The sequence below is a fragment of the Onychostoma macrolepis genome, chromosome 08 (assembly GCF_012432095.1).
Source record: "Onychostoma macrolepis isolate SWU-2019 chromosome 08, ASM1243209v1, whole genome shotgun sequence".
NCBI lineage: Eukaryota > Metazoa > Chordata > Actinopteri > Cypriniformes > Cyprinidae > Onychostoma > Onychostoma macrolepis.
The window spans coordinates 19,097,413-19,124,425 of NC_081162.1; the positions used below are offsets into that span (position 1 = coordinate 19,097,413).

At 36.3% G+C, this 27,013-nt stretch overlaps 3 protein-coding genes across 8 annotated transcripts; 1 reads left to right on the forward strand and 2 right to left on the reverse strand.

The window, feature by feature from the left end:
* Positions 1–449: 449 nt before the first annotated feature.
* Positions 450–8,951, reverse strand: ccdc181 (coiled-coil domain containing 181). Of its 4 annotated transcripts, XM_058784108.1 has the most exons (7): positions 8,876–8,951; positions 8,392–8,658; positions 7,172–7,290; positions 4,098–5,009; positions 3,836–3,982; positions 1,744–1,901; positions 450–1,638 (listed from the first exon to the last, which is right to left on the reverse strand). In XM_058784108.1, the coding sequence occupies exons 3-7, from the start codon at positions 7,271–7,273 to the stop codon at positions 1,467–1,469; spliced, it is 1,491 nt and encodes a 496-aa protein (XP_058640091.1). In that variant the 5' UTR covers positions 7,274–7,290; positions 8,392–8,658; positions 8,876–8,951; the 3' UTR covers positions 450–1,466. The 4 variants fall into 4 exon arrangements, with proteins under 4 accessions (XP_058640091.1, XP_058640093.1, XP_058640092.1 ...); XM_058784110.1 differs by lacking the exon at positions 8,876–8,951 and having other exon boundaries at positions 8,497–8,698; XM_058784109.1 differs by lacking the exon at positions 8,876–8,951 and having other exon boundaries at positions 7,172–7,287; positions 8,392–8,698.
* Positions 8,952–9,182: 231 nt separating this feature from the next.
* Positions 9,183–19,401, forward strand: cpox (coproporphyrinogen oxidase). The gene is made up of 7 exons (XM_058784113.1): positions 9,183–9,867; positions 10,939–11,082; positions 11,304–11,414; positions 11,517–11,658; positions 12,057–12,275; positions 16,065–16,169; positions 16,526–19,401. Exons 1-7 carry the CDS (start codon positions 9,327–9,329, stop codon positions 16,608–16,610), a joined length of 1,347 nt encoding a protein of 448 aa, XP_058640096.1. The 5' UTR covers positions 9,183–9,326; the 3' UTR covers positions 16,611–19,401.
* Positions 18,044–24,368, reverse strand: prrg1 (proline rich Gla (G-carboxyglutamic acid) 1). 3 transcript variants are annotated; one of them, XM_058784118.1, is made up of 4 exons: positions 24,259–24,368; positions 23,628–23,671; positions 23,036–23,196; positions 18,044–21,578 (listed from the first exon to the last, which is right to left on the reverse strand). In XM_058784118.1, exons 2-4 carry the CDS (start codon positions 23,635–23,637, stop codon positions 21,105–21,107), a joined length of 645 nt encoding a protein of 214 aa, XP_058640101.1. In that variant the 5' UTR covers positions 23,638–23,671; positions 24,259–24,368; the 3' UTR covers positions 18,044–21,104. The 3 variants fall into 3 exon arrangements, with proteins under 3 accessions (XP_058640101.1, XP_058640102.1, XP_058640099.1); XM_058784119.1 differs by lacking the exon at positions 24,259–24,368 and adding an exon at positions 23,913–24,212; XM_058784116.1 differs by lacking the exon at positions 24,259–24,368 and having other exon boundaries at positions 23,490–23,628.
* Between the last annotated feature and the right edge of the window lie 2,645 nt (positions 24,369–27,013).

A 27,013-nucleotide genomic window follows, 5' to 3' on the forward strand; every position in this document is an offset into this window, starting at 1 on the left:
CACTGTTATTAATTATGTTATGTAATTTTTTTAAACAAAATATGAACCTTAAATGTGAACTTTGTTGCCAGTAAACACTGGTATGTCTCATATGTTGAACATATATTTGTCACAAATGCTGAATGATATATAGCCTGTAGACATGTATGTCAAAAGTTTGGAATAATTACAATGTTTTTGAAAGAAGTCTCTTAAGCTAGGGATACATTTATTTGATCAAATACTTAAAAAAAAAATTAAAACAAGTAACGGAAGGATCATGTGACACTAAAGACTTCAGTAATGGCTGCTAAAAATCACATTTGCTATCACATAAATAAATTGCATTCTTGTAAATTGTAAGAAACTAATATTTCACAATATTACTGATTTTTCAGCAAAAAAATTAAGTCTTAAATATTCCAAACTTTTGTTTGGTAGTGTGCATACAATGATGTTTCGAGGCTTTTTTATTTTATTTATTTTTTATTTATTCTTCTATTTTGAGTAGGGTTTTGGGATTCTTGTGGGATTAATGATAATGTTCAAAACTGTTTTTATTTTTAGATGTCTTGATTTCTGTAAATATGTGAAACATTTACCTTAAGTACAATATAAAAAAAAAAAAAAACTTCACAAACACAGAATGATGCACATTAGACAAGGACCAACTCTTTATAATGCCTGCCTATGAATTTTCATCAACATTCAGTTTTAATTTGTTTGAATGAATAAGGCAAATCGTATATCTATTTTTAACGTTTTCATTATTTTAAACACTTTTTTAACACAAGATTTTTTAATGATCCTGTAATTATTAAATATATTTTAAAAGTAAATATATTCCATTTAGTTTCTAAGTTAAAATGAGGCCATAAAAGATGCATGTAAAAATAATGATTAAAGAAATGCTGTTTAAAATAGTTTTAGATAAAGTATAAACATTTTCCAAAGCATTTTAAGTCAACTACCCACATACAGATCATTGAACTGTAGCTTTGGGCCTGAACTGCTGCATTAATATTGTTCCTGCAGACTGCAGTAGCTGTGTAGCACACTAATGCCCACAGTGGACACGTGACAAGTCTACAGGACGGCCAGATAAACAAAAAATGAGAATATCCGGTGATTCAGCAGTTATGCAAAACTCCATTAAATCATCTTGGAGTAGCAATTATTTTAAGTGCCTAAAGCTGTTGGAACAGGGATATCCACTCGAGCACCTGTTTGATCTCTGTATATTAAAAAAGGATGAATGGAAAATTAATAAAGGAGAGCTCCCGTTTGTGCTCCTAACCACATGTTCTTTCATCCACTGTATCATGGAGATGAGACAACAGAACTTTGAGAAGCTCAACAGAACAGTAACCATAGATACAGATGAATAGGTGTCTCTTGAAGCAGTAACCAGAGTGATTGCTGAACTGGAGGACCTTCAGTTCAGATCCTGGTGGTAACAATGGTCATGAGTGTATATTATGAGGTGATCAGTAGCGGTATCCATAGGGGTCACTGAATCGGAAGGGTTTGATCTCATTGACAGTGCAGTGGAGGTCATGCATGCGTCTTGCTCTGCGCTCTTCCAGCATGAGTCTGCGTGAGCGCTCTCGAGCTGCCTGCTGTTCTGCTCTTTTCTCTGTACGCTTTCGTTTCAGCCACCTATTGCACAACAGAGCAAGAGGGAAATGCTTTCACATTGAATTTAAATAAAATTCTCCTTCTGTTTCCTGATTTTATAAGAGCAATATATGGTGCTAAACTCACTGTCTGAAGGCCTTCTCACTCTCCTCTCGGCTGTGCAGGCAAAAGCCGCTCTCCTTTTCCAGTCTCTTCATCTCCTCTATCTGCTTGTCTTTGAACTGCTGTTCCTGTTTTTTCTGGAGCCAATTTTTAAAGGCTTCCTCTGGGTCACCACAGTCCCTCTGGCAAAACGACAAAAGCAGTTTATTAGTCTGTTTAATGCCATAAAGTCAAAAGTCAATTATATTAAATTGTGTGTAAAAATACGTGTCTAAACAAGATGTCCAGGACCTCCAGCAGAAATATAGGCCCACAACATCAAAAATACAGCAGTATATTTCATTGTACACATGGGGTACTTTTTATCCCTGTGTTCACCAAACCCATCTTGAGTGTTTGCTGCTAAAAAGCTAATTTTTTTAGTTTCATCTGACCATAGAAGCCAGTCCCATTTGAAGTTCAGTCGTGTCTGATAACTGAATATGCTTGAGTTTGTTTTTAGATGAGCTAGGAGAATTTTTCTTGAAACCCTCCCAAACAACATGTGGTGATGAAGGTGCTGTTTGACTTTTTATTTTTACGGTTTTCTGACCCCAAGACTCAACTATTTTCTGCAATTCTCCAGCTGTGGTCCTTGGAGAGTCTATAGCCACTCAAACTCTCCTGCTCACCGTGCATTAGGACGATATAGACACACATCCTCTTCCAGGCAGTTTCGTAACATTTTATGTTGATTGTAAATTCTTAATTATTGCCCTGATGGTGGAAATGGGAATTTTCACTGCTCTAGCTCTTTTCTTAAAGCCACTTCACTAATTTGTGAAGCTCAATTATCTTTTGCTGCACATCAGAAATATATTCTTTGTTTTTTCTCATTGTGATGGATGATTAAGGGAATTTGGGCTTTGTTTTCCCTCCTATTTATATTTCTGTGAAACAGGAAGCCATGGCTGGATAATTTCATGTTTATAATCACCCTGGAGTGCTCAAAATTGTGAGTATGAATGGGAATACACTTCAGAGATATTTTACTCATAATAATTCCTAGGGGTGCCAATAATTGTGTCCAACGTGAATTTGAGAAAAGCATTTATTTCATAACGATATTTCCCCCTATTTTAAATTCTTATTATTCAATGAAAGGTTAGATTTTTGTGAATTTTTTAAATAAAAGATCAAAAGGATTAACAATGCAGATTGATTTTCACAGCCTTCTTTGATCATATTTACCAAGGGTGCTGATATTTTTGGCCATGACGGTATATATATATATATATATATATATATATATAATAAATAAATAAATGCTGTTCTTTTGAACTTTCTACAAATGAAAGAATTCTGAAATTGTTTCCACAAACTATTTAGTGGCACAATGTTTTCAACACTGATAATAATAGGAAATATTATTATTATGATAACAAGAAACATCAGCTTTGCCATGACAGGAATAAATTACATTTTAAAATATATTAAAACATATAACAGTTATTGTAATTTTGCAATATTAGTATTTATTTTATTTTTTTCACGCAGATTAATCGTTTGATAAGGTTTGACCCCAACTTCTTCCCGTCATCGCAGCGTGGAAGGTTATCTATCAAAATAGATCCTTTTACTAATGTGTATTATACTTGGAATGTATCCCTGGCAACTTAAGAACAGAGAAGCGGTTGTAACATCAAACAACGTGAGTTTCAGCAGAGCATACATGTTAAGGCTTTTACACAGGCAGAAATAAACATGACAACAGCCACTATAGCTTATATAAGATAATAAACACACGATTACGATAGATATGGTCTGTATGTGATTTTCTTGAATGAAAACAAAAGAATAATAAGGATTATGTCTCGTTCCTGGCGGAAGTGTGAAAGGTTCTGTTTCCTTCAACTAGTTTGTCATGCATTTCTTTTTCAACACATTTACAGGTAAATCCTAGTATTTTAAATTTGTGATTAATCATGATAATCACGACTGTGATTAACGCGATTACATTTTTTTAATCGATTGACAGCACTAATATATATATATATATATATATATATATATATTTACATAGCACATGGCCTGGCATCATAATTACTGGTTAAACGGCTCCCCCTGGTGGACATACCCTGCCGTTCATCCTTTCCATTTCCTGGGCTTTCTGAACTCTCCTCTCCTCCAGCAGCTGTTCTCTCTTCCTCATAAGCCATGATCGGAAGGCTATCTCATTCTCCTGACGCTTCTGTTCCTCTTCCTCTTTTTTCTTCAGCTCATCCTGAAAAGTAACAGAAGAAACAGAAAGAAAGACAGAACAAAAACATGAAATTACATCAGTTTTTATATATTACAACAGAAACTGATATTAAACTGATATTAAAACCACATCACACCTCTTTCGCTTGCCTCTCTCTCTGCTGCTGAAGTTTGGCCAGTAATTCTTTCTGCTGTGGTGAAAGAGTGAAAGTGGCATGTGAAGGAGCTCCATTTGCAGACTGGACCCTGCGCTTGTTGCCATGAACCCAGGTTCCCCTTTGGGACGGTCTGGCAGAACTGGGTCTATTTCGGTGCTTCGGTGGAGGTTTGGGGATATATAGAGTCTCAGTGCCAGGGGGAAAAGGTGAGATAGAATTTTGCCTCGGTGAGGAGACAGGACTCTTGCCGAGATGGAGACCAGACTCACTTTGCCGTGAAAATGCTCGCTGATTGTCGCTGTGAGAAACCGGCAAGGGAGGAAGCAATCCCTGACTTTCCACCTCCTTTAGACTCACTAGATCAAACTTTCCATCTTTTTCAATCAAAACCCGTCCCTCCTTCACTCCCTCATTATGTTCATCCTCAGGTTCTTGAATCTTGCTCTCCTCTTTCGGAGAGATCTTCAGTCTCTGCATTTGTCCGGACACCTCTTGCTCTTCCTCTAAGTCCCTATAGGAGGCACTGTTGCTCTCTTGAGCATCAAACTCTTGTGCAGGCACCACCAGGTCAACCAGAGTGTCTTTAAACTGCAGCCGTCTGCGCCGGCTATGGTCTGGAGGATCCTGGTCCTGGAGTTGTTTGTTAGCCTCTTGGATCTTTTCCAAAATATATTTCTTTTCTTCATCGAGCTCTTCATCGCTCTGTAAATGTGGAGAGGTTACAAGGTCATCCCTGTCAGGATCTAACACACCCTCTAATGGCTCCATGGGCGTTGGCCACCTTTCATCTGCTTCTTCATCAGCCATTTCCTTGCGTTTGTGTACATCTTTATGCTCATCTTCTTCAAGCTCTTTGTCTATCTGAGCTTCAATGTCATCCTCATCAGGATCCTTTGTTGGAGAAAATAACATGTTCAGATTGAGAAAACCACAGTAAAAGGAGTATGAAATTGTGTGTGTTAAAGGTGTAGTTTAGCCAAGACATAAGATTCTGTCATTATTTACTCACCCTCAGGTTGTTCAAACCTCTTTTAATTTTATATATATATATATGCACTGAACAAAATTATAAATGCAACACTTTTGTTTTTGCCCCCATTTTTCATGAGCTGAACTCAAAGATCTAAGACTTTTTCTATGTACACAAAAGGCCTATTTCTCTCAAATATTGTTCACAAATCTGTCTAAATCTGTGTTAGTGAGCACTTCTCCTTTGCCGAGATACTCCATCCACCTCACAGGTGATTAGACAGCATGATTATTGCACAGGTGTGCCTTAGGCTGGCCACAATAAAAGGCCACTCTAAAATGTGCAGTTTTATCACACAGCACAATGCCACAGATGTCACAAGTTTTAAGGGAGCGTGCAATTGGCATGCTGACTGCAGGAATGTCCACCAGAGCTGTTTCCCGTGAATTGAATGTTCATTTCTCTACCATATGCCGTCTCCAAAGGGTTTTTCAGAGAATTTGGCAGTACATCCAACCGGCCTCACAACCGCAGACCACGTGTAACCACACCAGCCCAGGACCTCCACATCCAGCATCTTCACCTCCAAGATCGTCAATCTAACAATCGTTTGCATAACCAAAGAATTTCTGCACAAACTGTCAGAAACCGTCTCAGGGAAGCTCATCTGCATGCTCGTCGTCCTCATCGGGGTCTCGACCTGACTGCAGTTCGTCATTGTAACCGACTTGAGTGGGCAAATGCTCACATTCGATGGCGTCTGGCACTTTGGAGAGGTGTTCTTTTCACGGATGAATCCCGGTTTTCACTGTACAGGGCAGATTGCAGACAGCGTGTATGGCGTCGTGTGGGTGAGCGGTTTGCTGATGTCAATGTTGTGGATCGAGTGGCCCATGGTGGTGGTGGGGTTATGGTATGGGCAGGCGTATGTTATGGACAACGAACACAGGTGCATTTTATTGATGGCATTTTGAATGGACAGAGATACCGTGACGAGATCCTGAGGCCCATTGTTGTGCCATTCATCCACGACCATCACCTCATGTTGCAGCATGATAATGCACGGCCCAGTGTTGCAAGGATCTGTACACAATTCCTGGAAGCTGAAAACATCCCAGTTCTTGCATGGCCAGCATACTCACCAGACATGTCACCCATTGAGCATGTTTGGGATGCTCTGGATCAGCGTATACGACAGCGTGTTCCAGTTCCTGCCAATATCCAGCAACTTCGCACAGCCATTGAAGAGGAGTGAACCAACATTCCACAGGCCACAATCAACAACCTGATCAACTCTATGTGAAGAAGATGTGTTGCACTGCGTGAGGCAAATGGTGGTCACACCAGATACTGAATGGTTTTCGGACCCCCCAGGACCCCCCCCAATACAGTAAAACTGCACATTTTAGAGTGCCTAAGGCACACCTGTGCAATAATCATGCTGTCTAATCAGCATCTTGATATGCCACACCTGTGAGGTGGATGGAGTATCTCGGCAAAGGAGAAGTGCTCACTAACACAGATTTAGACAGATTTGTGAACAATATTTGAGAGAAATAGGCCTTTTGTGTACATAGAAAAAGTCTTAGATCTTTGAGTTCAGCTCATGAAAAATGGGGGCAAAAACAAAAGTGTTGCGTTTATAATTTTGTTCAGTGTATATCCCCATTGACTAACATAGTATGGGGGGGAAATACTATGGCAATCAATGGTAAAGATAAAGATTTTATCAGTGGGGACTAGAAACTTTTTGGTTACCTGCATTCTTCAAAATATCTTCTTTTGTGTTCAAGCAGAAGAAAGAAACTCAACGATGACAGAATTTTCATTTTTAGTTGAACTATCCCTTTAAGGAGTGCATGTTTTCTAAAGGCTAAATCAGATACATAGAGCGTATGTGTTGAATAATGCAGGGCCATGAGACATAGTTCTCTGGGTGAGTGAAAGTGTGTATGGATCTGTGTCAGTGGGGTTGATTTCACACACACAGGTACAGCGTCTGTGTAATGGAATACCACACACCAGAAGACTGTCTCAGAGATATGAACCTGTTTCTGCCATCATTGCACATTCACTCACCTACCTGTTCCTGACTCTTGCTCTCCTCACTGATTAGCCAGTCCAGGTCTTTCTCAAAGTCATCCTCATACTCATCTGAAGTGTTCTGGACTGCAGAATCACTCATTTTCTCTTCACTTTCTTCTAAGACACAGCAAACGAAAAATGGAGCACATAGAAAAAAACATCTCCCTTCTGTTTCCAAACAATGAAGATAGAACCATTTTAATTTAATTAAAATGATCTGTTTTTGGATGTAAATGATTATAAATATGAATAAAATATGTAATATAATATTTGAAATAATTATTTGCCCATTTATTAATGAATGCTAGATTTTATTTAGACCGATTTATTGATCATCCTTAATTCTCACTTTAATTTAGTTACATAAAAGCAATTACAATTATATAGGTGACGTATAGAAAGACATATTGTATAAATGTACAACACACTTGGTTGTAGCTAGGGTTATGTAATAAATAATATGCAAATGCATTAGGGCTTTAGATTCAAATCGTTTGGAGTCTCATAAATTTGATGTCAGAGAGTTTCAGAAAGCGAAACACAGGAGCGTAGACATGGAAACTGATCCAAATGAGCAGCAACTGATCCATAATGAGCAAAGGTTATTATAGTTAACTAAAACTAAAACCTTTAATAAATTCGTTAATTCAAATATAATAACTTGATTTAAATTCATGTAGACTATTAAAAAGAACTCAAACTAAATAAAAACTAACTTAAAAAATAAAATAATCATAAAAATGACAAAAACACACAACTAAATTATTAAAATGTTAATTTAAATAAAGTATTAATAAAACAAATAGTATCTCAGTGATACTAAAATAACACTGGTCTACAGTGACAATATTCTACATTGCTGTTCAATAAAAAAATCTCATTTGTAATTCTAAATTGTTATTCATTCTTCTTTCTTTATTTATTTATTTTTTTACTGTTTTTAACTCAAACTTTGCAGACGCAGCTTACATATTTAAAGAGGGACTTTATATTTCATGTTGTAAATGCCACATATGGCCATTCCACTAAATGCACTGCAATGCCTTAATAATTTGAATGTGAAATTTCTGTGATAAAATAACATTTTAACGAGCATTAAGGCTAATATTACAACACAAAACCTGGTGGTCTTGTCATTGCATGATATAGTTAACCTATCGTCTGGTTTTAGAATTCAGCTTTATTACTTTCCCGCGCCTGAAAATGTATGCAGCTTACCTTCAAAACTTTAGTATGGTGTTGCCTCGCGTTAAGTGCAAAAAATAGTGAATGGTAATTCATTAGCCGGCCTATTTATTCTAGAGATCTGGTCTCTACGCGCACCTGCACATTAGAGAGCAGGTCGCTCTAATCCTCTGCTGGCCTCAGCTTCAAAGTAGCATGTAACAGGTGTTGCCATAGAGACGCACAACACGGCCTGTCGTGGCAGCGCGCGCATGCGCAGACTATTTGTAAATGTAGAAGGGAGATCCAGCCAGATTTTATCTGTGATACAGTTAGTGGAAAAAACAAATAAGATACAACAAAGGATACTTTGGCAAAATCGTTATGAATAAACAATTAAAGTTTATTTCCTTAAATAAGGTGACGTAAGCAAAGAAATAATTTTCTACGTCTATTAATTGTACTTTATTATATGCTTTGGCAATATTCGAATTTTTAACAACCATGCCAATAAAGTTTTGCCTACCCTAACGCTTACCTGGATTTCACTTTCTTGTAAAAAATCTTGTCAACAAAACTAGTACAAAGACAAAAATGATTGTGCATTAATATTATAATACTGTTAATAATATTTAAAAGCTATTTATAACAGGACAGAGTGTGAATAATAACTTTAAGGTCCTGGCACTACATTATTAAAAGATCTCTTCTTTTTATTATCTCGGAAGTACCACGAATAGCTCGTATTTTCACGTTTATGGTAAATGTAGTCCCTACTAGATTAAATAAAACACAGTTCATAGGAGGAAAAACTCGATTTCCCATAATACACCTCGACCCGCATATAAAAGTCACGACACGCCTCCACTGGCAGAACTGTTGAAGAAGCTACGTGCAAAACTGCATATAGTTACTTTACACCCATTTATGATCTTCTTATCAACTGGCAGTTCGTGGACCGATACAGTTGTTGTCGCTCAGTAGACAAAATGACTTCTATAGCTCTGTGCACAATAAACAGCTCAGCGAGATCAATAGCAAGACTGTGCCAAGTGTCCCGCTCTGCGCATGGTACAGCTGATTTCCACTCTTTCGTAGTCCGTTACTCTACCCTCCGTAAATGTGCCTTTCTTCCGGGAGGGAAATGGTCATTCATAAGAGCAGCAACGAGACAGATGTCTCAAGCATCGCCGGGGAGGATCTCACTCGGACGGTACGGTAAAGGTGTATTTTTGGCTGCTGGGGCAGCAGCTGTCACCGGGGTTCTGACGGCAGGTGTAAGTCACTTTCAGCGGGCCGAGATGGCAACGAAGATACCCAGAATTGAAGAAGAAGAAGGGACTATACGGGAGAGATGCAAGTCGTTCATGTCTCTACCAGTCACTGACATCAAGGTCTTAGAGCAGAGGAAAGACGCGATGTCTGCGAGAATGGAGATGCTCATCATGGAGACACAAGCTGCATTCTGTAGAGCTCTTGAGGAGGTGGATGGAGGCTCGTTCATGGTGGACAGATGGAGTAGGAAGGAAGGTTAGCTCATTTCTGCTGCTCATGTGTGTTTCATTTAAAAACATTTTCAGTGATGCTATAAATAAAACAAAATATATTTACCATAACATAACTAGTGGCACACAACACAAGGCTTAGATAAAGTAGAGCAAACATGGTGGTCCAAAGTCTAATTTATGTTTGGGTCTATTACAGGTATATGGGGGGCCATTTCCACAACATAAGTGGAAATAATAATATGTTATTATTTAACATAATGTTTTGTTAAAAAATAAATAAATAAATAAAAGTTTACATTTTGGTAGATGTATACGTTTTTATAACATAACTTTGACTTTATATATAATAATTTCGGCCTTTTATCATAATTGTGACTTAATTGTGTCACAATTATGACTATTTATCTCATAATTTCAACTTTTTCTGTCAATTATCACTCTATCTAATAATTTTGACTCTGTCATGATGATTTATTTGTTATAATTTCTACTTTTTATCTCGTTATTTATGTCTCATTTTTATGTCATAACTGTTTGTCTTAATTTTAACAGTTTTCATAATTTCTACTTTTTTATTTCTTAATTATGCCGAATAAGTTGTCCCAGATGACGTACTATGCACCTATATGATGCACTCTACCATCTCTCTATGAATTTTATAAGGTGATTTTGTCATCCAACATCAAAATCAGAAATGGACTTCCATAGCTTATAAAAAATAAAAAAAAAAAACACTTTCCAAATGTTCCTTTTAAAACGTAATTGGTAAAGTGTCAGGCTTATTTCAAAACATTTCATTTTGACTTAATTGACTATTCGTAATGCATCTTAGGTTTTTATTGTTGCATTCTAATTATTATTAAGCTGTCATTGTGACAAAAATGTGTGCTTTATGATTATATAATATAACAATCTGCTATATAAAGTAAATTTTTCCATAGATCAGTGATTCCCAACAAGGCGTTGGAAAAATTTAGATTTTGCTTTAAGCTAAAAAACAGAAACATTCATTCATTAAATTTTAGCTAAAAGATTTTTGCTGGAGTTACATTGTAACAAAACCGATTGCATGTTTCTCTTGTGTCTAATAAAGGTGGTGGTGGCATAAGCTGTGTGATGCAAGATGGGAAGGTTTTTGAAAAAGCAGGTGTGAACGTGTCCGTGGTGTTTGGGAACCTTACTGAAGAGGCCGCCAAGCAAATGCGCAGCCGTGGAAAAGTTCTGAAAGGGAAAGATGGTGAGAGACTGACTTCCTATTTCTAGGTGAATGCAGAGTGTGACTGAAACCAGTTCCTTATATCTTTAGTTCTACTTCTAGTTTTTAATTTTGGAATTAGTGGTCTTAAGGCGTTTACTGTGAAGATTTGTCATGCCTCATGGAATTGAGGGTGATTGAGAGGACGTGACTTGATGCTTAATTTATTGTTTTTACCGTTTAGCATTATCTCTGTGTTCCAGGGAAGCTGCCGTTCTGTGCCATGGGCGTGAGTTCAGTCATACACCCAAAAAACCCCCACATTCCCACAGTGCACTTCAACTACAGATACTTTGAGATTGAGGAAGCAGACGGTGAGTGTTCTTGCCAAGTCATTCGAGGCTGTGAGAAGAGAGATGTTGCTATCTGTGACCACCACCCATCACGTTCTCTACTCATCTCACTCCTTGTCACAGGCACAAAGCAGTGGTGGTTTGGTGGAGGAACGGATCTCACTCCTGTTTATGTTGATTTGGAAGATGCCGCCCATTTCCACAAGACTCTGAAGGAAGCATGTGACAAGCACCATCCTAAGTATTACCCAGACTTCAAAAAGTGGTAGGAATCTCATTACGGTTGTGTGTAGTTTGAACGGGGTGTGTTACAGCTGTTATGGGTGTGAGGATGCGTGTGGTGGATGAGCGTTTTATCTCCTGGGTGGATTTTAACTGTTCAGCAATGATAAGATTTCCCATTATTTGCAGCAGCTATTGTTTTGTGTTGTTTTTTGTGAGTCAACACTTTTGTTTTAAGACATCCCTTTAATTTTCTTTTCAGTTTATCATGAATGAGACAGATGCTCATTCAAAAGACAAAGTCTTTAAAATCTTTGATTGCTAGTACTTAATTTTGATATTTTATAATTTTTTTAAAATTAATTTGATTAAATCTGTGATTAAATAGATTTTCTCCTTAAATATTAAATTAGCACTTGTATATTTTCTTTTTTCCTCAAGGTGTGACAATTACTTCTACATCCGTCACCGAGGGGAGACGAGAGGCATTGGTGGGATCTTTTTTGATGATTTGGATTCCCCTAATCAGGAGGAGGTCTTTAATTTTGTGAAGAGCTGCGCTAAGACTGTGGTGCCTTGTTACCTGCCCATTGTAAACAAACATCTAAACGACTCCTTTACCCCTGAGGAGAAGGACTGGCAACAAGTCAGGAGAGGCAGGTTGGTTAAAGAGGGAGTCTAAACTGATGTAGAGTGATTTTATATATATATATATATGTAAGTGATTTAAATATATACAAAGATGCATCAAATTGATCAAAAGTGACAGTAAAGACTTCCATTGTTACAAAAAGAATTCTATTTAAAATAAATGCTGTTTTTTAACTTTCTATTAATCAACAAATCCTGAAAAAAGTACCAGGATTTCCACAAAAATACTGAGAAGCACAACTGTTTTCAATATAATAAGAAGAAATGTTTCTTGTGCATCAAATCGGCTTATTACAATCATTTCTGAAGGACAATATGACACTGAAGTAATAGATATGAAAATGCAGGTTTGCAATTATAGGGGTCAGTTATATTTTGAAATATATTAAAAATAGTGCTGTCAATCAATTACAAATTTTAATCACGTTAATCACAGTCGTGGACTGTGATTAATCATGATTAATCGCAAATTTAAAATACTAGGATTTACCTGTAAATGTGTTGAAAAAGAAATGTATGACAAACTAGTTTAAGGAAACAGAACCTTTCACACTTCCGCCAGATATGACATAATCCTTATTATTCTTTTATCATTATTCTTTTGTTTTTATTCAGCCATTATCAGCCTTTAAACTGGCAATAAAACGTTTACCAAGCCACATCGCTTCAACCCCAGTATACATTTACCCAACTATTATCAAAAGTATTTCTAAATAAATACAACAAAACATTTCTTGCGACCTTATGTGAAGTATTATGACAAAATGCATTATGAAGAAGAATTGGACCTGTTCTGCAGCTGCATTAGAGCTAACATTAGCATCATGCTACATAAGACAATATTAATAGTACAACTTTACTCAGAACTCACTTCAAACCACCATCGAGTGTTTGTAATAACTTCCTTTTGCGTTCACGTGTGGAATTTGGTCGTTTACTGTTGTTAAAATATGCTATTTATAGCCTTTTATATCGCTGCACAAATTAGCATTTCAGATGTACACATTCAATCTCAAGAAAATCACATACAGACCATATCTATCGTAATCGTGTGTTTATTATCTTATATAATCTATAGTGGCTGTTGTCATGTTTATTTCTGCTGCTCTGCTGAAACTCACGTTGTTTGTGATGTTAACCGCCTCTCCGTTCTTAAGTCGCCAGGTTAGTTATACATTAGTTATACATTACAAGTATAATACACATTAGTAAAATTATCTATTTTTATTTTTATTTGTCTATATACACTTTGGGCGGCCGCGGTACATTAAAAAAGTAGCCCAAAAAACCGCAACCCGCTCTGTCATTTTTCCCGCAACTGTATTTTCAAAATAAACCACTTGTGCCGTTACCCTGGCAACACTGGTTCTCTGTACCCTCATCACACAATGATAGATAACCTTCCGCGCTGCGATGACGGGAAGAAGTTGGGGTCAAACCTTATCAAACGATTAATCTGCGATTAAAAAAATATGAATCGCATGCGTTAACGTTGACACCCCAAATTAAAAACATCAAAATTCTAATTGTAATATTTCACAACTGTACTATTTTATTGTGTTTTAATCAAATAAATGCAGCCTTGGTGAACATAAGACATTGCTTTCAAAAACATTTTAAAAAGCCCCAAACTTTTGAACAGTAATGTGTATATAAATATATTAATGCTATCAAACAATTAATCACATCCAAAATAAAAGTTTTTGTTTACAAAATATATGCATATGTACTGTGTATATTTATTATATATATATATATATATATATATATATATATATATATACACACACAAACATGCATGTATATATTTCAGAAAAATGTTATTTTATATATTAAATATATTTATTTATAATATAAATTATGATATACAGTATCTCACAGAAGTGAGTACACCCTCACATTTTTGTAAATATATATATATATATATATATATACCCACAAAAGTGAGTACACCCCTAAGTGAAAATGTCCAAATTGGGCCCAAAGTGTCAATATTTTGTGTGGCCACCAATATTTTCCAGCACTGCCTTAACCCTCTTGGGCATGGAGTTCACCAGAGCTTCACAGGTTGCCACCGGAGTCCTCTTCCACTCCTCCATGACGACATCACAGAGCTGGTGGATGTTAGAGAACTTGCGCTCCTCCACCTTCCGTTTGAGGATTCCCCACAGATGCTCAATAGGGTTTAGGTCTGGAGACATGCTTGGCCAGTCCATCACCTTTACCCTCAGCTTCTTTAGCAAGTGTTTGGGGTCGTTATCATGTTGGAATACTGCTCTGTTGATCATGCTCTGCTTCAGTATGTCACAGTACATGTTGGCATTCATGCTTCCCTCAATGAACTGTAGCTCCCCAGTGCCGGCAGCACTCATGCAGCCCCAGACCATGACACTCCCACCACCATGCCTGACTGTAGGCAAGACACACTTGTCTTTGTACTCCTCATCTGGTTGCCGCCACACACACTTTACACAATCTGAACCAAGTAAGTTTATCTTGGTCTCATCAGACCACAGGACATGGTTCCAGTAATCCATGTCCTTAGTTTGCTTGTCTTCAGCAACTGTTTGCGGGCTTTCTTGTGCATCATCTTTAGAAGAGGCTTCCTTCTGGGACAACAGCCATGCAGACCAATTTGATGCAGTATGCGGCGTATGGTCTGAGCACTGACAGGCTGACCCCCCACCCCTTCAAACTCTGCAGCAATGCTAGCAGCACTCATACGTCTATTTCCCAAACACAACCTCTGGATATGACGCTGAGCACATGCACTCAACTTCTTTGGTCGACCATGGCGAGTCTTGTTCTGAGTGGAACCTGTCCTGTTAAACCGCTGTATGGTCTTGGCCACCGTGCTGCAGCTCAGTTTCATGTTCTTGGCAATCTTCTTATAGCCTACGCCATCTTTATGTAGAGCAACAAATATTTTTTTTCAGATCCTCAGAGAGTTCTTTGCCATGAGGTCCCATGTTGAACTTCCAGTGACCAGTATGAGAGAGTGAGAGCGATAACACCAAATTTAACACACCTGCTCCCCATTCACACCTGAGACCTTGTAACACTAACGAGTCACATGACACCGGGGAGAGAAAATGGCTAATTGGGCCCAATTTGGACATTCACTTAGGGGTGTACTCACTTTTGTGGCCAGCGGTTTAGACATTAATGGCTGTGTGTTGAGTTATTTTGAGGGGACAGAAAATTTACACTGTTATACAAGCTGTACACTCACTACTTTACATTGTAGCAAAGTGTCATTTCTTCAGTGTTGTCACATGAAAAGATATAATAAAATATGAACAAAAATGTGAGGGGTGTACTCACTTTTGTGAGATACTGTAAAATATAAATATAGACATGTAAATACATGTAAATATTTTCTAAATATATACTGTGTGTATGTATTCATATATACATAATAAATATACACAGTACACATACATATATTATGCAAACAAAATATTTTATTTTGGATGCGATTTAATCATTTGACAGCACTAAAATATATATTTATTGATTATATTGAAAATATTATATTGCCAGCAACATACAGACCTACATACAGAAATATCTTAAAATTATATACAAAAATAAAAATACTGTCTTATGTGAATTCAGATGGTCTTAAGTCTAGTTCTAGTTTCTAAAATAACTCAATATTAATAATATTCAATAGTCTATATTTCATATATAGCATAGTTATTACTACATTTGTAATTGCTTTTTGAGTTTAATTTGATGTTTGTCATATAATATGTCTGTAATATACAAATGTTCAAAACTCTTTGTGTCTCTTAGGTATGTGGAATTTAATTTAGTGTATGACAGAGGGGTGAAATTCGGCCTGGCCACACCTGGGTCTCGCATTGAGAGCATCCTGATGTCCCTACCACTTACCGCTAGGTAAAGGACTTTGTATTTTAAAGTACTTTGTATCCTTTTTAGATTTTATTATAACATTTTGCAAAAATTAATAAAAGTTACATTTTAAAAATTTTTTTTTTTTTTAACGTTTTACCTGAGCTCCACTTTTAACACAAGTAAATGTTTTTCCACACCAAACAGATTTTCACAACCATTTCCAAAAATGAGCTCATATGATAACCTCAAACAATAAAGGAAAATTCTTCATGATATAACCCTTTTAAAAAATCACAGTAATGTTTTGAAGTAAACTTCTTTCTTTTTTAAACTCTCTTTATTGTGTTAATCTATTGTTTAATGTTACTAACTCACTAGCCATAAATGTTTCATTTCAGGTGGGAGTACATGCACGAGCCAACAAAAGGCACTAAGGAAGCCAAGATGCTGGAGGTCTTACGGAACCCTAAAGAATGGATCTGATTGAGAGGAAGACCAGTTTAACTAGTCATCAATATTGCCATTATTGGATGGGAATTGTGAAAATGGTGGGTGGGTTTTTCTTTGGATTAGCTCAGTGATACCAAACACATCAGCAACTTCAATAAGTACAACATTCACTAAACAGAAAATCAACTTCTCAGACAGGACACATTCTCATCATTTGACTCATTGTTTTTGCTGACTGACTGCAGCACTGCACGATTACTGGTTTGGCTGTAATGAACTCTCTATCACTGCCATCGGCTGTATGGATTCACTGGAGATGCAGTGTTTACTCCTGTGACACTGTTACTTAGTTACAGCTTTGTTTCTGCTTGCACTGCTTTAATCATGACTACTGGTGTATTCGAAACCTGTAATGGCTTTGGTATGCTGTTTTTGAATGGATGTGTTAATCGCGTATGTCTAAAGGGTCATGTTTACCATGTGCTGATGCAAGCACCCATGCCATTATTGCTTTTCTTACCCTGTTAATTTTTTGTGCCTCACTTCAAGGTTGTTTTGTGTCCATGTGCTAACATATCTTTATCCTTGTATTTTTTTTTATACTGATAATAAAATAGGAATCAGAAATAGGAGTATTCTCAGGACATTATAATGTTGATATTCTGTGTATTACGAAACAAAATAAAGCTTTTCTATGTGGTTTAATCTGGTGTACTGATAAATCTGGTCAATAGGTGTTCATAAACCTAAAAAAACATTCAGTTCTGAGATGCTATTATTAGCTTTTCCTGATATAAAAACTGCATGGTTTGTGTTCAAGTTTATATTAGGCATGGTTAATTATATTCACCTGATGTCTCCAAGGCAGCAGAACAAACTTTGTGTCCAAAGTAATTCAGGTAGCAAATGTGCTGCATTTTAACATTAATGGGTATGTTGAAGTTACACTGAACTTTAAAGCAAGTACATTAAATCCGAAGTTAGTAACCTGTTTGGATTTGTTAAATTTATAAGGGAATACTGTAAGGCTTTGTACATTTATACATAACGTAATAATATTGCTATAATATTAGACTTTTAGCAAATTTTTATAAACTTCATACATACACTACCATCTGTTTTTTTGTCAGATATTTTGCTTTTAAAAGTCTCTCATGCTACCAATAATGATGTGAATTATTACAATTTACAATAATATGCATTCCTGTGACTAACATTAATCATTGTAATATAATGATTTGTTACTCAAGAAATTCTCTGTATTATCAATGTTGAGAACAGTTGTGCGGCTTAATATTTTTGTGGAAACCATGATACATTTTTCTTTGAATAATACAATTAAACCGTCATTGAAACAATTATTTGTAACTATTTTTAAGTCTTCATTGTTACTTTTGATCAATTCTGTCTTCGTTTTTTTTTTCTAAATATGTATACTTCAGTGTATAAGAACTAAGTCAGAGGAGTGAGGGCCAAAAAAACTTTTATTACAAATAAAAGTCAAGCTCAATCATTACAAAAAATTAAATTTGTTCTTAATACATTTATATATACACACATTATCTATCTCTGAGTAAGGCTTAAGCAATAAACACCACCACAATCACTCTTAACTGCCACAGAAATATCAGCCTGCACATGTACAGCAACATCAGTCAAAGTCTGCCAAACTTGTATCATCATCAGACTGCATTTCAAATGACGGTAGTCTTATTTCACATTACCTTTAAAAACACAAACAATTTTAGGCAAAGTGAAACTGTTTTGATTTTCACAAAGCTTTCTTGAGTTAGTGCTGGTGATGGATTTTCTTGCATATTTATGTCAGCCGAGCATGTTGTTGATGAACTAAGAATATAAACTGTAGAAAGCCAAGACGACAAACCAAACAGCATTTGCCATTTTTTCCTCTAGTAATTTATCACATCTTTTTCATATAAGATCACATCAATTAATATTCCTTTACACATCAATTAATATTTCTTTACAAAGAGCAGTCGCTGCCCTGAAAAGTGCATTCACTCATAGTTACTGAATAAGTACAAATGCGTCGACTTTTCCATTGTGTTCTCTTTCCTTCATATCCCCACCCCACACACACACACACACACACACACACACACAGACCCATAAACACACACTTTCCTGATATTTAATACTGAATATTTCCTTGTTGATTTTTCCCTCTAATTTTTTAGGGGACTAGGACAGCTTGTTCCCATAATTTGATCCTAATCTGAAATTCTCCTGGTTTTTGTTTATTGTAGCTGGGCCTGAGGTGAAACCTAGACTCTGAGTAAGAACCAGGAATAAATGGTATGAGGTAAACGGTGTCTGCTTGCTGTTAAACACACAGACAAGCCCAACCTGATAGTGTCAAATATCCTAAATTGTTTTATAACAGTGAAGAGACATTTTAAGAGGAAAAATCAGTAACACTTTACCTGAAGTGCATATATACATATACATTAAAATCCACTGTATGATCTCATGAATAATTGTAACCACAATACTTACCTATTCATTGTTACACTTTTTGAAAATATGATGTATTAAAACACATGATAAACAACTGATTTTAGATGTAACAAGGAATCTGCAAATATTATAATGCATTTTAACTTTGGTTACAATTATTTATAAAAATACAGAATGCTTTACAATGTACATTAATAAAAGGTGTCAGGTTAAAGTGTTCGCAAAAAGTCATTTGTCGTGGGAGGAGAGTTATGCTTTGTAGCACACTCTATTTAGCGTTACTAAGTTGCCACTAACACTTGCATTGTAAATGCAAACATACCGCAATTCTGACCTAAAACCACAGTGTGAAAGCAAAAGGGTTGAATCAAACTACTGTTTCAAACAATCAAACCATGTGTAAAATCAGCCTTCAACACATTCAAAATAAACCAGAATTCAGTTAAAAACAACCAGCATGGTAAAGGCAGTCATAATTGTTATTTCTCAACATTCTCTAAGAGGTTAGAGAAACAAAACACAAGTTATTTACCCTAAAACAAATCTAAAAGAGAGCCTGCACAACTCAGCTGCACACAAAAAGCATGCTTCTTGCTCCTTATTAATTACCTCCACAATGGACAATTCATCTTGCTTGTCCTAGAATCCCCAGCTTGGGACGCTTAATATGCTCGTTTAATCCTTGGCCACAATAAGAACACATTTCACAAGGCTGTGACCATAAATTGCTCCAAAGGGTGCCGTCAGAATTTTTCACCGGAATTTTTATTTATTATAGATAGAGGATTGGTATTTTGGCCTGAAGCAATGGTTTAAAAACATCTTAATGATGGATTTGTTTCTTACAAACATGCAGCTTTTCACTGCGCAAGATGTTAACCGATGGACTACAGTCATGTGGATTATTGTGATGTTTTTATATCAGCCGTTTGGTCTCTCATTCTGACGGCACCCATTTACTGCAAAATATCTATCAGTGAGCAAGTGATGTAATGCTAAATTTCTCCAAATCTGTTCCACTGAAGAAACAAACTAATCTACATCTTGTATAAACTGAGAGTGAGTAAATATTCAGCAAATTTTCATTTTTGGGCCGAACTATTCCTTTCAGTATTGTATTTTCCGAAATGCAAAACCTCACACACGTTGACTTTGTGCCCACTTAGTCTGATTCATCATTAACAACCACGATGCTACATAAAATCAGGATTGAATTTGTTTGGTCAATGTTATCAGCAATGTATTATCAGCAAATTCAAATGGTTATCCATTTAGCTGAAATGTTTCCAACATGCTAACCAAATCTAACAACACAGTGTTTAACACCTCAACTAGTGGAAAAGAAAAATCAACCCAATATCAATATTTCATTGAGGCTGTGAGTCCAGTGCATAGTGACGTCTATGCAATTCTATAGAGATAGCCTAAGCTTAGATGGCTATTGATAAAGGTTACAATGAACCTTGAAGTACAGAATGTCAGTAAACTTTACAACTTCCTGAAAATATTGTGCATTTTTTTCCTCTGAAACTGATTATTTACAATTATATTTTTTAGTTGTCCCATGAGAGGCCACAACTGACCAAATATTCAGTTCATTTCTAAGATGTTCTGACACTCATAGGACTTGCTAACTTGGAAGAATGGCTAATGACATTACAGTACTTTGTCATTGGATTTGGGCTTGGATTAGGATTCATGCTGTTATGAGTTCTACGAACATCTCTGAAATCAAAGCAATTCAATGTTTAACAATGTAACGGTACTAAGAATAATGTTATTGCATAAGTTGTTTTCTCTTTACATTAAGTAAAGAAGTTCAGCTCTTATGCTAGTGCTGGAGTTGAAAAGCCTGTAATTGTAGTAGTGAAGTTGTAAAAAAATACTTCTAGTACTTAAAAAATAAACAGCCAAAGCATGTTCACATCCTGCAAAAACATTAGCTATAAAAGAGAAGAGAGACACAGCGAGTAAGGAATGACAGGGTTTGCAGCATTGGTATCAAAATGCATCCCTACATGAGGCAGGATAACATGCCTGGAAGATCCTTCACTTTCCCTGGGAGATGATAACAGTGTTACCGTGGTTACTGATGATGTCTTCGTATTGTGGTGGAGGCTCCGCTTCAATCTGTATATCTGTATGGCCCACAGCTTCCTCGTATGAAGGGGGCGGGTCACCCCGACTGCCCCGCCCAGGTGTGAGGTCAGCACCTGGGTAGGCGGGGCTACTGTGGGCACTGATCTCTGAGTGAGGACTGATGTCAGGATGGTAGTCCCGACCCCACTGGTCCATTGACACCACTGATAGGGTTGTGTCTCTTTGTGGGCGCCCAATGGCAGGACTCTGCTGGGATCTTTTGCGTGAGTGGCATCTCCAAACTGTGATGGAAACTGCCGCAATGAGCAGCAAAACCAGCAGCAGGGGTAAGATCAGGTACAGGGAATGAACGCCACCGGCGATGGACTCCAGTCCTCCGGGCCTGGGGCTACTTTCACGCTGGTACTCCTCCCAGAATCGCCTCTGTAAGGGTGTTTTTATTGACATCAGGTAGCTATATTGAATTATATTGAATGCACAAAATGCAATATGAAAAAAAAAAAAAAAGGTCATTTGTATCAAAAGCAAAAGACGACTGTATAGTTGGAAAATTGAACAAAAGCATTTTTGTAATTCCATAAATATATAACATTCAATTTGTAAGGGTGGAAAAACACAATTAGTTAAGGACATTGTCTGGATAAATGTAAATAATAAGCACAACAAAATCGTTTGTATTGAAAACAAAAACCACACCCTCTTCAATGTCATCAAGACCGATAATCAAGACTTTGCACACCAACACAAAGCAATGACTGTGCACCATAGAACTGACCTGAAAATGCCTTCAGAACTACAATTCAGTTCCTGAATTTGCATGATGTAGAATTGCATTTCAAAACATTTCAGAATGTAGGAAGTATAAATAAATGAATTAAATAAAAAAATAAATAATGGTGAAAATACATTTTTAACTTGTAAAGCAAAGTTTGTTAAGGTAAACTTTGAATCTTGACTTGTTTAAAAGTTTTGAAGAAAGTTTAAAAAGCCCTTAAGTTTGAAGGACAAGTGGACAGAGAAAATGACAGACAGATTGAAATGAGACCTTATAGAAATTTGCATTCGGTTTTTCTATTTAAATTAACATTTGTGGACGAGGGTGGAAGAATACTTCATTGTCCAGAATGTATTACATTTGTTACAATTTAGTACATTCTTCTTCCAATTCAAATTCAAATTCATGATTCAAAAGGAAGCCTGAAAGCCTGAGGCTGAAAGGCTCTCTGAGGTTTTACACCAAAATAAAATCTTGACGGTTTAACATTTGAAAATGAAGAAATAAAGAGTGTCATATATATTAGTATTGTAATTTTAAAGTTTTACTATAAAATAAAATTATTGTTATACTATTTTTCTTAAATTCTTGATTTTCTTTATTTCATGTAATATTTTTATTTAGTACAAATAATAATCATCACAATATTAATAATTATATTCACAATTATTATCAAAACCATTTTTGGTCAAATGTGCTTGAGTGCATATCTACAAAAGCACATCAAACCTGTAGTGATTTTTTTTTTATCACAATCGTCAGAGAGAGAGAGAGAGAAAACCCCCCACACAATTATATTTTCCCCCCAAATCATCCACCCTACCCTGGACTCAACAAGTGCACACATTCCGTAAAAACATACTGACTTTATCACTGTTCTGATATTTTGTATAAACAGTGTAAACGCCCACAAGCACACAACTCAAACATCCTTAATCTGAATGACGCATAATTAACCAGCCTGAGAAAATGTGTACCCACTGAGCCTTTCCTGTCGATAATGCTCACTTCCTGCCTAGAGGAAATACCACGGAGTGGAATGACTGAGAGGAAGTTATGTTCAAGTTCATGCAAACCCATAAGCACCCATCTACTCCAAACTCACCGTTTTCTCATCATTCTCAAACGCCTCCCTAGCTTCTTCATAACTGCAGATTTCCTCCCTGCATTCTCGCTGGATGTTCCCTTGTTTCATCTCCTCCAAGAAGAAGTTTGCTCTTGGGAGCCTCCGCAGCACCGAGTGCGCGGCATCTGCTGGCAGGAATACTGGCGGAGATACAAACAATAAGCATACAGCAAAGAAACAAGGAGGGGGGCTATGACCGACAAAGTGATTTCTTTGAAATGGCTGGTTCCGCCCAGGAACAAGGAGCTTGTGAAAGAATAGTCTACTGTTCCTCAGCATTGAGAGTGGGAGAAATAAAACAGATGCTATATTGTGATGCATAATTATCTGATTAGGCATGGATTAAATATTAGAAACACTATTTAGGTCAAGACCCTTGTTGACAATCTGTGACTAATACTACTGGGAAATTACTGACAGAAAGATGCATCACCTTTACATGACATCCATGAGATCACAAGCTGGCTCAGCAAACACACCCACTACATATCTTGGCAACGTCAAGAAACACAAAACGGCATCCTTGAAAATATCACAGTCTCTGGCAGAAATAAAGTATAAAAAGTCTCACCGGCTCCCATGATTCCTGCCGCTTTTCAAAGGGGGAAACTGGACCTTGGGAACGACAGAACAGACGACCAGATTTAATCAACGACCACCCATTTACAGTAACGTATATCACTTGTGCTCAAACATTTTCACTTTCTCAAAACAAAGTCAAAACAACAGCAATATTCTCGATGGAATACGGCATAAGACACTACAGAGCGGTGTCCATATGTTAAATCACAATAAACAGCACAAATCTGTCCAAAAACATAAATCATTTTGTATGGCTCAAGGACTGTTAGCTTACTAGCATGTAACGTTACAGGACACAGTCAACCATTGTCAGCACACGAATAAAAACAGGTACGTTTTTGACAAGCACAAAACGATTGTTATTTCACTAACGTTACACAGAAACGTAAAGCTCCCGCCTCGAAACGTTAAAAAAAACATGATAGGCATACAAAATTGTTCGTTAATTCAATCTATACGTGATGACTATCGACTGAAGCTTGTCGATGCGGTTTTATACATAAAAACGGCACAAATTAATATAACCATCGACGCGCCCGAAGCTATATGTGTTGTATATAATAATTAGAAAAGGCTGCGACTTTAAATTAGATGAACAAAAATAAACAAAAACTGTTTACCCGTTCCACCCAAACGCGTACACCGTTACTCCCAATGTCCTGATTTGGCGCATGCGCAGTCAGGAGTCAGAATTAACTGGATAGGAACGAACATAGTAAGCCGCTGACGCGGGTTTCGGGATATGGGGTGTAATTACAGAACAAGATTCCTTCTTTTGTAAATCCTTTTTTGTAGATATATGAGACAGGAAGGAATTTGTAATGTTTATATCGGCTTTTAGGTGATAATTGCTTGCCAGTGAATGTGAGAAACAAGTGAACCGGCCTATATTAATGCATTAACAGTTAGTTAAATTTAGTTGTGATGAACAGTTTATTCCGCCGGTCTTAACTGTTGCTTTTTATCTCATCGTTTTTATATAGGCTATTTTTTTTTCCATAATTTAAATTTAATTTAAATTTCAGTGTGCTTCAAAAGTAGTGTCCTGATTAAATTTTGTAGGTCTATAAACATTCATGAAATAAACATTTCATAGACAATTAGCCTACAGGTTGTGTCTGTGTTGTGAATTGGGATATAAATAGTAATATATTACATAATAATAATAATAATAAATATTAACAAAAGGATGCTTTAAAATGTTCAAAAATGGTTCAAAAAGGAACCCATGGGGGTCATTAATTCACCTTTAAGTAAAGGTTCCAATTAGAACCTTTTCAAAAAGGTTCAGAAATGAACCCTTTAAGGTTCCCCCACAGTTGCAATCCTTAGGAACCTCAAAAGGTTCATTTTTTAACCTTTTCCTCTTAGAGTATACTATCAAAATGAATCTATTGCATAGCTATGGGTTTTTGTGTGTGTGTGTGTGTGTGTAAAAAAGTAAAACAAAATTGTACAAATAACCAAGTATAGCCTAGCCTAAAAGCAATTAAATATCCATATTTCAAAAGAAAGTAAAAGAAAATTAAATAATAGGCCTACAGTAATAAAGTAATTCAATTGAAACAAAAGTTATTAAGATAAACAAAAGATGAAGAATGTGTTATAAGTGATGGACATACATTTAGATATTATGGTGAACAGACACGTGTACTGCTATCACAGTAATCTTGCTCATTTTCTCTTATGTGTATTAATCAACAGGGATTCTCTAAATAAATTTGTGTCTTGTTGAACTATTATTTTGAATAATGTCTTTTTGCGGGCATTCATTTTCTTCTCTCTCTGTTTAGAATCGGCAATCAATGATGAGTTGCTAGAAAGCACATTTGGCCTATGATGTCTTAAATCACACTTTTATATTCTATACATAAAGGTCAGATATACCCAGAATTATGTGTATTCACAAAGGGGAAAGCTGTTAAATGTGGCTAAGGGTAAAAAATATAATATCAAAAAATGTGGCTAAGGCAAGTTTGATTTTTGAATATCCAACCTTGACAGGTAGGGAACTGTATGACATAACACTGTCCAGTTTTTTTTAATGTATTCAAGCTATTTAATGTGTCATAATATTGTGTGCTTTATTTACAGTTACTTCTCTTGATTTAATGTTTGCTTATATTGTTAGACAAAAAAATGCACATAACGCTAACAAAAATGGTCCTGAAAATCAGTACACATTCATTTCTGAAACAGGCAAAAGAATGCAACACACCCACACACACACACACACACACACACACCCACACACACACACACAGTATCTCATTCTCTCTATTATTACCACCTCTTTCACAAAACCCTTGATAATTAAAAAAAAAAAACTTCTATTGACCTGACTAGATGAGAGGAGAAAGAGGCGGTCATGTCTTTGCAGTGGAAAAAATAAAAGAAAAAAAACACTGCCTGCAGGCAACTGGAGACTGCAGTCTGTTACATTCTGAATGTATTATTCACCTTCAAGGCAGTATTTTGACCTGTTAAACAACAATCATCAATTTTAACTCAGAAGGAATTATTTTTCTTTATTCCCAGATGAAAAGCTCATTCATGATGAATTGAAAAGAGTAATTGAATTTGATGTTTAATCTTGCTGTGTTAATACACAGTGGAGTTAAGGAAGAATGTGAGTGTAAATCTTGTGAATTGAACAAAGAATGTATTAAGGGTGGTATTCTGTTATAGACTTTTGTTAGCAAGGCCAAGCCGTTGATGGTGTTATGAAGTTTCAGGTGTCCTTGTTGACAGACTTTCCAATCATGAACAATGTATTCCTTTTCAGGCTGAATGCACTTTCACAATAACCTTACATTACTACACTAAATGGAGGATACTGATTCATCTGATTCATTTGAGTTATAAGTGAATATCATGATTACTTGTCTAATAATATGCCGTTTATCTACTTACAGAAAATAATAAATATGCCTATTTTTAAATGAACAGTTTTAGATAGGCTACATTATACAACAGTTCATTTTGGGATTAAATATTTAAGTATTTTCCCTTTCCCACAAAACGTTTGGATAGCATTCATATCATGCAATCCAGCACTCAGCCTAATTATTCTGAGAAAAATGATTGCCTGTTTGAAATAAAACACATTGCTCCATGAGCGTGTTTGTGAGAGCACATAGCACAGATAAATGAATAGGGAGAATGGGAGAAAATAGCAAATGAGGCAAAAGCATGTGAGAGAAATATGCCACCATGAACGCCAGATGAGAGGCAGTGACGGGACGTCCGACTCATTTCCGCGAATCGATTCTTTTGAACAGTCCGCTGCAAAAAACAGGATAAGAAAACGATTCAGCGATTCTTTTTACACGTCAAATCATCACGGTTCCTTCCATGTTACATATATTATGTAAC